The following is a 10,444-nucleotide window of genomic DNA, read 5'->3' on the forward strand; positions in this document are numbered from 1 at the left end:
TCCCTCCCGGAGGACTTGTTCCCTGAATTTTTCCGCCCTTAAAAATTCCACGACCTCCGCCGGGTTTGAACCCGCGTACCTTGAGTCATGAGGTGGGAACGTTACCCCTAGACTACGGAGGCCGCGTGAGCAGACTATCTAGAAAATGTGGGTACCTCAACATCTCACAACTCTACGGGCCTCCACGGCCTGTTACAGGGATATCTTTACTTTTTTTCTTTTACTTACATGTCCGTATGTCCGTCTGTAACATCTGGAGAACAACTGGGCGGATTTTCGCGAAAACTGACACTGAAGAAGAAATTTACTGATGTCTGTTAATACTCTTCCAAATTTGGTCATACTCGGACAACAACAGACACTTTACACGGAGATCTACATGCGTAACGCATTAATACTTATCAGAGCGAAGAAAATTTCGAATAAAAGTTGCGGAGAAAACAAACACACGTTTTCTGTCAGCGATACTTTTCCCGCCGGTTTCGATGGACAATGCCGGAATTGGTACGCAGTGCGTATACACAACGTCCTGTGGCTCAGTCGATAAGCCAATCCGAAAGTGGCGCACGTGATGTTCAGACATCCCCCGTTATGAAGAAGCAATCTCCTTTCGTTAGACTTGAACACTAGTTTAAGTACATTTCGGAGGAACATATCTGCTCCATCTTCAGGGTCGAAGAGTAAGGCAGAGCAGACAAATAATAGGACACAAGCAGGCCGAGCTCACTTGCTACCTACTTACCTGGTTTATTATTCGACCCTGAATATGGAGGCAGTACATTCCTCCGAAAAGCCGGGAAACTTCTACCACACTACACGGCGTCATATACCTCTCTCTTATATCCACCTGAACACAAAGCCGATGTCAGTCCAGTGTCCAGCCACATGCTAGGTGCAACACGAGTGTGCGTGCGTGCTCGCACGCCATATTTCAGCCAGACACACACAAAGGACAAAGTCTACAGGAGCCGACTTTCAAGGGAGTATGCGACACAGAACCCTTCATAACCACTGGTATGACAACCTCAAATCCTAGAAAAGTCTAGGGATTTGTCACGAAGACGTGATATTAAAAATAACACATTTTGAGGCATTTTACGTCTTCTTTCAGTTCACGAAATAGAAGGTTTCGAAAGCTGGTTCGGCTTCCGCCATCAGGGAGACGTATCAGACTAACTATGCTGGATCCATTACACGATTACCACAGCGCTTCGAAGGGTTGCCAAGCGGACGGAGCTTGTACCCGACAGAAGTTAGGATCGAATCTGAACTGGGGAACTAGCTGTCCTTCTTGCCTGAGGTTTCACACGGTTTCGCTCAGTCCTACCAGGTAAATTCCGCGTTGGTTCCTCAATACACTTCTTTCCAAATCCTTCCCGATTCATTATTCACCAGTCATCCTACCATATGACGCTAGCGCCATGAAACAGCACAAAATTACAGTAAACTCTCGATAATCCGGTTACAGTTAATCCGGAACGAAATATGAAAAGTGAAAAACTCTGTTCACAGTTGAGTACATACCTCAAAAAGTCACATGGGATTTAGGAGCAAGAGGACTTTCAGACTGTGCTGAGGGCGGCTGGAGAGACTGAAACCCAAGGATGGCTTCAGCTGGATGGAGACCCTGGATTTCAGCTTCTGACGAAGGAAGAAATTTCTACAGTGCCATTTTCTGAATTTCATCAGCACTACCTACATTATTAAAATTTTCCATTTGTTTCTAAGTTTTCTTTTGTCTTTTCGGGCTATTTTCCCTTCATTAATCCGGATCAGCGAGACTTTACTGCACATTTTGGGGTTTAATGACGTGGCAGACGGGCAAAACTTACCGCGCAGAATCTGGTACAGGAAGACTTTGATATGATCAGCTGACAGATGCTGCGGTGACACGATGATCTTGTGGAGATCACTTTGCAGGAGTTCCGTGATGACGTAACTGGAGGTCAAAGGTTAAGGACTTAACACAGCTGAAACAGAACTGAACAGCCACATGCGTGACACGGAACAAATCGTTCCTAGGATATCCGAGCGACCATCTACGTGAAGAGGGAAGCAACAGGTTCTTCCGAAAGCTTGTACTAGCATTATCCGGCGTCAAATCTCATAATACAACAATCTTCAAATCTTCTCTGGGTTCATACCCAGGCGGGGGCGCTTGGACCACATCAGGCATACTTCTGGAATGTGACACCGTGTAGTCTCATATATCGTTACCAACGTTTCGGGAGAACCTGCTGTGCTTATTCTGTTCTGAAGGAGGCAGCCAGTTCCTCCGAAAAGCTGATTACAGTCTACCAGAGTACACGACGTCATTTAACAAAAGACACCGACCGCTGCGAGAACTTCATGCCTCATTTACAAGCTATTCCATAATTTTACCGTTGTTAACACCTCACCATGAAAGTCCACTTTTGGACCCTATGGACACAAGAACGTGTTCACAACCTGCGACAGTAACGGGGTGGCAGGCCACGCCATGGTGCTAATGCCCCCGAAATAGTCTTTCTTCAAAAGCTAACAGTTGCTCATCTGGTCAAAAAATTCGCTGTCACTTCTGGAACTCGACGACTCACTCCATTTTTAATGTTCTGTAGTAACAATACATTTGTCCGGAAAACAGGCTGAGGCTGTGAGCTGGACTGAAGTGTCTCAAGTCGGGCACAGCGGTAACTTTAAAGAGTTCGGTCTTCAGTCCTGTAGAAAGTCACCGATGTTTCGGGGAACGTACTGCCTCCATCTTCAGGGGTGAAGAGTTAGATAAGCCATCCGACTGCTTCTTGCTGATGTCTTCCTTCGTTAAATATCAGGCCTTGAAGATGGAGGTACGTTCCTCCGAAACGTCGGGGCGCTTCCACCAAATTACATGATGTCACAATCCCAGAAGATTTTACTCTTTGGTAATTATCCTTCGAACACGATAATGAGAGGGGTATTTCTTGACTAGCTAAGCGACTGTCATCTTCTCAAGAGCTCATGCGGCCTGATCGCTTTGTGTCTGTGAAGACGAGTACTGGCCGCAGAGACAATGTGTGCAACGCAAGGCCATCTTCAGGCAAGCAACCTGCAGGTGGCTGGGCTGGCCTTGGCAGGCCGCACGGCCGATGACCAGTACAGCTCCACTCCGCCTGCCTCGCACCAGTAGGCACCCCTCACACTGCTCAATCACACTTCATCACGACTCCTACATGAACACAGACACGTGAACAAAACGTTCTGAGAAGTGCCAATGGCACTTACATTCCCTGGTAAGTTCCAGTCTATACAGTAACATTAGCAAGAACTACCAAATTAATAAAACTATTTGCCCTGCGCGAAGTACTCTCCTGTGATGCAGTCTGGTAGAACTTTCACAACGTTTCGGCAAACGTACTGCCTCCTTCTTCGGGATAAAAGCGCAAGGTAAGCAGGCGGCAAGATCAAATTACTCTTCGACCTTGAAGGAGGCGACGTTCCTCCGAAACGTGAGGCCCGCATATCCAATACACACAGAATTATGAGACCCGTTTCCGTGCATGACTGAATTAAGTCGGGGAGGGGGGCACGGTTCCTTCCCTTTGACCCCCCTTCGAGTTGAGCGTGGTGCCGAGGGGTAGCCTTACAGGTCAACAGCACATGATACAACGACCTTGATCGTCAGAAATGTCCCCGACTATGGGCGGATCGTCAGTGATCAACATTCAACTGACCAAGGTCATGGAGAGGAGAATCTGTCAAGAACAGAGAGAGCTCAGGTCCTGATGCCCAGAAGGGACGTTTCCCTTCACCACCCTAGGGCAGTAACGTGCTTCGCGGGCGCGAAATGTCTCAGGGCCACTGCAATGTCAGCGTTCAGTGTACATACGCGGGACTACTCAACTGACACGCCCTCTTGAGACCCTAACAGTCGCTCAGCTGGCAAAGACACTCCACCCTTTCATGAAAGGCAAAGGCCCATTACCTGTTCATAAAATCCCCAAACTGGAGCCAATTGATAACCACGTAACCTTTAATATCTGAGAGCCCGCACAGAGGACGACTGAGGGGTCGGAGTTGGAATACCGGTGGGGCCCACCCAGCCTCCTACTTATCATGTTCCTCGCGCGTGCTGCATTCTCTGCCTTTCTTACTTCATATGATATTATGACGCTAATGGTGAAGCTAGCAAATTATGAACCTCCTCAAGAATGAACAGCAAAGCCTTCTGGGTTCTAAGGCAGTGTAGTTAGGCCTGAGTCCGGGCTGCGCCATAGTTCAAGCGGTTAGGCGCCGGCTTCCCATCGCGACGGCCCGGGGTTCAATCCCGGGTCTGGTCAAGTGGGATTTGTGGTGGACAAAGTGGCAACCGGCAGGTTTTCTCCAAGTACTTTGGTTTCCCCTGCCAATCTTCATTCCACCAATTGCTCCATAATCACCCTTACCTATCATCTGGGGCTGGTACAATAGGCCAGAAGTGACCTCAGTACGAGGGACTTAGTCCCACCCCAATGGTAATAAAAAAAATAGGCCTGAGTCCGACGTTTCGGGGGAATATATCTCCTCCATCTTCAGGATCCAAGAGTAAGCGATAAAACATCCCGGCTTGCCGCTTGCTATTCGAACCTGAAGATGGAGGTGATTAATTGCCCTGAACAGAACCCAATAGGCCGTACAGTCACCGCTGGGGGCAGCACCACACATCGCAAGTATGAACATCGCCCAACAAAACTACCTTAGAAAAAGACTTACTTTCTTATCTGCATCGCCTCACTCCTGCATGAGTAGCAGTGAAAGTAGCGGCCACTATGTGGCGCGCACATCTGCACCGTCCGTCACTGTGCACAGCGCAGCGAGTCCCTACTTACAATTCATTGTCAACTGAACTGCATCTGCCACGTGCTGTCATGCGTCATCACATTCTGCCGAAATTCTTATCGCCTCCTACTCCAAACGGGACCCTGAACCCGGCCCGGTAGCTCTGTATCCCCCTGAACACTCAAAAAGACAGAGCAACCGAGTTTCGTACAAGAAAGTTATCCAGGACCTGAGCAATGCTCACTAGCCTGTGTTCATGAACGAATTTGCTGTTTCACGTTACATGCGTGAATCGCCACAGGCTAGAGCGGCCAAATTTCGACTTTCTCATTAACTGACAGCTGCAAAGTTAGGAGAGGTAATTTGGGGGCTTTACAGAATGGTGTTTAATTACGATGAATCTAAATCAGGCCCCCAAGTCAAAGGTCAAAGTTATGTTACGACCAAAGGTCAGTCGCCAGTCTACCTTGGTGTCAAGCCTCATCTGGAGCCCAAGGCCAGATTTTTATTACTGCCAGACAGTTGCGGGTTTATTGATGTGGGACGCCCTCTCTGATGAGAAGACGGGTCTGTCATTCACAATTGCTGCTGGCCATCGTCAGCGTAGTCATTCTCGCGTACCCGGGACTCATGACCACATCTTACTGGCTCAGATTTGAGACTCCCTCAACCTGGAGGCCCAGGTCCCCGTATTCATATCCCCCACCCCCAGGAACAGGGTGGCAAAGTTATAACCTCAGGTGCTCAGTCCCCTTTTCGTCGCCTCCTACGACTCGTTGGAATAAGGTGGAGGTATTCGAAACTGCCTCCATGCGGGGGTTATGCCCCACAAGACATAAATCTTCATAAAAAATTAAGTTCGCGCCTCACAGGAAACACATTACGTCTCCGCTACAAAGCCCAACCGGTTAATGCTGTTTAGGGAAACAGTCGCTGTTTACTGTAAGAACCATATGGAATACATAAATACAATGTGTGGGCATAATGCAGAATTCAGTCCGTACCTCACAGGAAACACATTACGTCTCCGCTACAAAGCCCAACCGGTTAATGCTGTTTAGAGAAACAGTCGCTGTTTACTGTCAGAACCATACGGAACACACAAATACACTGTGTGTGCATAATGCAGAATTCAGTCCGTACCTCACAGGAAACACATTACGTCTCCGCTACAAAGCCAATACGGTTAATGCTGTTTAGAGAAACAGTCGCTGTTTATTGTGACAACCATAAGGAACACAATGTGTGTGGCAAAACGGGGAGTTTTGAATGTTAAAGCAGGCAGTGAAGTTATTGGCGTTCTTTAAAGGGTCAGGCAAGGGCTAAGTCAGCAAACAAACTAATGCTCTTACTAATGCCACTTACTGCTACCGCTGTTTTATTCCTTTCAAAACGACAACTTAAATAGAACAAGAATGTGCGGGACTAAGCAACCTTCTGCTCCCACGAAGAAATTACTGGTGGCCACTGAGACTGGGGCCCGGTAGGCTCAGGCACAGCTCAGACTGGTACGAGGTTTACTGGAAGATGAAGTTTTAGTCACTATCAATGCGAATCTCCACGGCTGGGAACATCTCAGCCTTGACAAGTTGAGTGAGATGCTCTGGATATGTGACACGAATATCAAAAATGGAACTGAATACAAAATACTAACCCGGCAGAACCAGACACAAATGGAACATAAGGATTTTCCTTGTGCTTAGGCAGTTAAGGACCACGGCATGAAGATGTATTAGAGAGTGGAGATATGGCTGCACCATTCTTAAGGTTGGCCTTAGATGGAGGTGAGAGGTCAGCTTCACGCCCCGGCCGCTTCACCTTCTGGGAAAGAGCCTCCGTTACCCACTGGATGAAGTCACGTAGCCCCCAGAGCCTGTCTGGACGACATGGAGAGGAAAAATATCTCTTGCTCCCTGCCGGGAATCAAACCCGAATTCCTCGGTCGTCCTTCCCGTGGCTCCGACGTCCCAGCCAAGAAAGCCGCAACATCCGGACACTAAAGATGATTAGGCAGTACACCAGGGCATGCCTTTTCCCCTCCAACAGCCCCGGGCAGCTCATCCGCCCAGCTCACCCTCCTCCCCCGCTGCACATCGCCAACAAAGCTACAACGTGCCAGTCTTTCCCACGGCCCCCAAGTTAAGACTTTGAGGACACACGAAAAAACAGAAGTGACTCCATGAAGTAACTGACGGTCGCTCAACAACTCAGGATAACCCTCGCGTTTTATGGAATCCAAAGATTCATCACCGTGTTCACAAAAGCCTTCCACTGGTCTGTATCCTGAGCTAGATGAACCCAGTCCAAAACCCTCGTCAGAAGGGACTAACGGGGGGGTGGGGGGGGTGTCCGGTATAACCGAGCGAAGGGGTATTCCGTCAAGTACACCATAGGATATGCAGCCAATACACGCAGTACACACAGAAACACACTTGGAGTAACCCTCTAATTAAACACTACGCCAAGAACGCGTCTGGGGGAGTGGAGGTATCCTACAGCTCCACTGGATGGGCCTGGGAATCGAACCGAGGTCAGGTCTCACCTCATTTCCTACTGAACTCTCTGTTGCTAGGCACCCTTCACCACGCACGTAAACGTCAAAGCGTGACCCACAACACGACCTATACGCCCGCATGGCGTAGTGCTTAATTAAGGGGCAACTCTACCCTTTCAGGGCCCAAAACGCCTACATTTCCGCGAATATTGTGGCGTATAGACCCGTTGCTGAGCGACGACTCTGTAACAGTATCCGTTTCTGGGCAACGGCTCGGTGAACATGTTCCCGCTGTTAGGCATGAGATTCGTAATAACGCAACAGTTGATAGGATCTCGAAGTATGTGACGATGGTAAATCAGTAAAAACATTACGTTTCTGGACATTACCCAGCGTCCTGTTTTTTTATCTAAAAACATTGCCCTGTTTACATTTCAAAATACGTTTCGGAGATTGGTTTCTGTCTCCCTTCCTCCAGAGATGGGGAGTAGCTCTTAACGATTGGACCAAACTGAATAGGTTTTACCTGAAGACGGAGACAGAATTCAGTCTCCGAAATGTTGTGCTTTGAAATATACATAGGACGATGATAATGACCAGAAATATAATATCTATATTAATGCAACAGTTGAACTACAACAATGGAAACGCGGTGTTTCTTCGAGGTCCGTGCCGAGATGTTATAAACAAGGGACAACGTTTCAGCTTAGTTCTGTATGGGAGTCTGTGAAGAGAGGACTTGTGTCCGGAAGCAGAGGAATTAGCCACTCTTGGAGCCGTTACCAGGAAACGTCTAGTAACAGACTGAGAACACTAGACTGTGTGCTCTAGTGAACTGTAAAGTGAAGAAATAGCAATAGCGGCATAATTAAGTGGAATTACGAGTTGCGTGTTAACGTGGTCAATAAATCTAATCAGCGATCCAAACCCCGTCTATAGACACCATATACTTGCATTTTCTAGGATCACAACACCTTCTTCTACACTATGTACGATAAAAATATCAGAACTGACCGAGCGAGCAGGTGGGCACAGCGGTAACGCTTGTCGGCTTCCATTCGAAAGGCTCTCGAATAGAATCAAGGGCATGAGTACCGCCTTTCTTGATCGAGTCTAACATAGTTTTCCTCAGTTCCTCTGAGCAAATGCAATCTCAATGACGCCACTACCGTTTCCTTCTAAATCCTCTCCAATTCATTATAGTCATCCTAACGATTCGGCACTACAGAGCCTAGACGGTGTCGCATAATCAGCCACAACAGAACACCCAAGTAACAGGCGCGTCGTTGTTTGGCCAGCACTGTGCATTACAGAGTTTTCAACCTTCTTCAAGTCACGGCACACCGAACAAGGCGCTAAAACTGTTAAGGCACACAATCAATTTTCTAAGGAGAGACTATAATTTTAAAAACAAATTAAATTCGCTTAGTGGGGGGTGGAGTCCAACTGGGTCCACTCGGCACGGCGGCCACTGATTGGCCTATTGTAGCCTGCCCCGGGTATTTATGATGATGGAGAATTTGGTGGAATGAAGATTGGCAGGGGAAACCGAAGTACTCGGAGAAAACCCGCTCCAACGCCACTTTGTCCACAAAAAATCCCACTTGACCAGACCCGGGATCGAACCCGGGCTGACGCAGTGGCAAGCCAGGGACTAACAGCTTGAGCTATGGCGCGTCCTGACTTTTTTTAATAATAATGTTGATCGTGGATTTCGAAGAATTTTATTCCTCTATTTTTTTTGTCGCTTCTTTTCGACCTTCCACCAAACTCCCTCGGCACACCCGCACCACACAAGTTGAATGAGTGTCCGCCACAGCTACAGAACAAGGCAGGGCAAGGCGTATCGGCCGGTTGTCAGGACACAGGTAGATGCGTGCACAAGTTTCAACGCCTTCGAGGCCTCTCCTAGACAACCCCCACACCTTCAATCGGCCAGAGATCGTTCTATACGAATCCTGGTTACAGTATGGAGGAGGAATTGTGACTTCTCGTCATGACGAGTACTCACAGCCGCAAGTGATTCCATGAGCTGCTGGTCGCTCATCTAGTCAGACCCCAAACGTTCATGACCGTGTTCATACGATCCCTTTCACTCCACGACGTCACGTTGAACTAGTTCGGCGTCGCGGCGACTATAAACAACCGGAGGCAAGCACTGAGTTTATCTTGAGGGTCGAAAAGTAATCCAAGAAATGCAACCTTCTATCACACTACAAGACGTCACATCCAACTGAAAACATAACTCTTCGCTTTAATATTATCCTCTCATTCATATTTAAGTGTTTCAAGTGGCCAGTACCCTTCACGCTTTTCGACTAAAACCTTGTATGTATTTCTAATACGGCCCATGCGAGTTATAAGCCCCACCCATCTGATCCTCACTAATTTTATCTTAATGAGGTCAGGGTTCGAACTGTGAACCTTAGACATAATTGCCAGGAGAGTGCACACAGTCACACATTATTACCAGCGGTGGTGATATGTCTAGTGACTGTTATTCAGTATACCGTCTTCAAGTACGCACCATCCTTGTGGAGGAACTTCTAACCTGAAAATGGCGACAACAGATTCCTCCGAAACGTTGGTGTACATATACAAGACTACAAGCCGTCAAATATCAGATCCTCATATCTACATAAATATTATGAAAATCAGTAAAGACATAAATAAATCACGTGACTAAAGGGCGTAACTGCGAATGCTGAAAGACGTGAGTGTGGAGCCGAGGATATTAAAACGGACGCGAGCGTGTGGACTGGGCTCCAGTGGCGGGGCTCTTGTGTACACGGCAATGAAGGGTTACCAGCTTCTCAAGACGGACTGTGGACCATGCAGTCGGTTTCACTAGCTGCAATCTAGAACGTGACCGAAACGTCCATAAAGTTGTACCGCGTGGAGGCGCACGTTTGTGCCCTTATCTGTCGATGCGTGCTCTCGGTATTAACAGACACGTAGATACGGCACGTGCCGAGCTGAGAGGATCCCTGACCACACTTTGCAAACCTCTCAATACGCAGCGGAAATACAGAACGGAAAAGCGAGGGCTGTTGGCTGAATACTGCGGGCAGTGCCCCCCCCCCGGCCATGTTTCTGCAACACTCAATGGTAGCCACACCGCGGTCTATCTCAGGGGTTTCTTTTTTCTTTTTTAATTTTCTTATTGGGGGGGGGCGT

The 10,444-nt window shown here is 48.0% G+C and overlaps 1 protein-coding gene across 2 annotated transcripts in view; it reads right to left on the reverse strand.

Annotated features, from left to right (window-relative positions):
• The window catches only part of LOC111875250 (serine/threonine-protein kinase NLK), a 114,505-nt gene that overhangs the window by 18,165 nt on the left and 85,896 nt on the right, over positions 1-10,444 (reverse strand). For both annotated transcript variants that reach the window (XR_002844697.2, XM_023871322.2), the window contains exon 4: positions 1,833-1,939. Coding sequence is in view for 1 of the 2 variants with exons in the window: in XM_023871322.2 (XP_023727090.1) it covers positions 1,833-1,939 (107 nt within the window). In the remaining variant the exon portion in view is untranslated. The remainder of the gene's footprint in view (positions 1-1,832; positions 1,940-10,444) is intronic.

This window comes from Cryptotermes secundus, unplaced genomic scaffold (genome assembly GCF_002891405.2).
Source record: "Cryptotermes secundus unplaced genomic scaffold, Csec_1.0 scaffold526, whole genome shotgun sequence".
Classification (NCBI taxonomy): Eukaryota; Metazoa; Arthropoda; class Insecta; order Blattodea; family Kalotermitidae; genus Cryptotermes; species Cryptotermes secundus.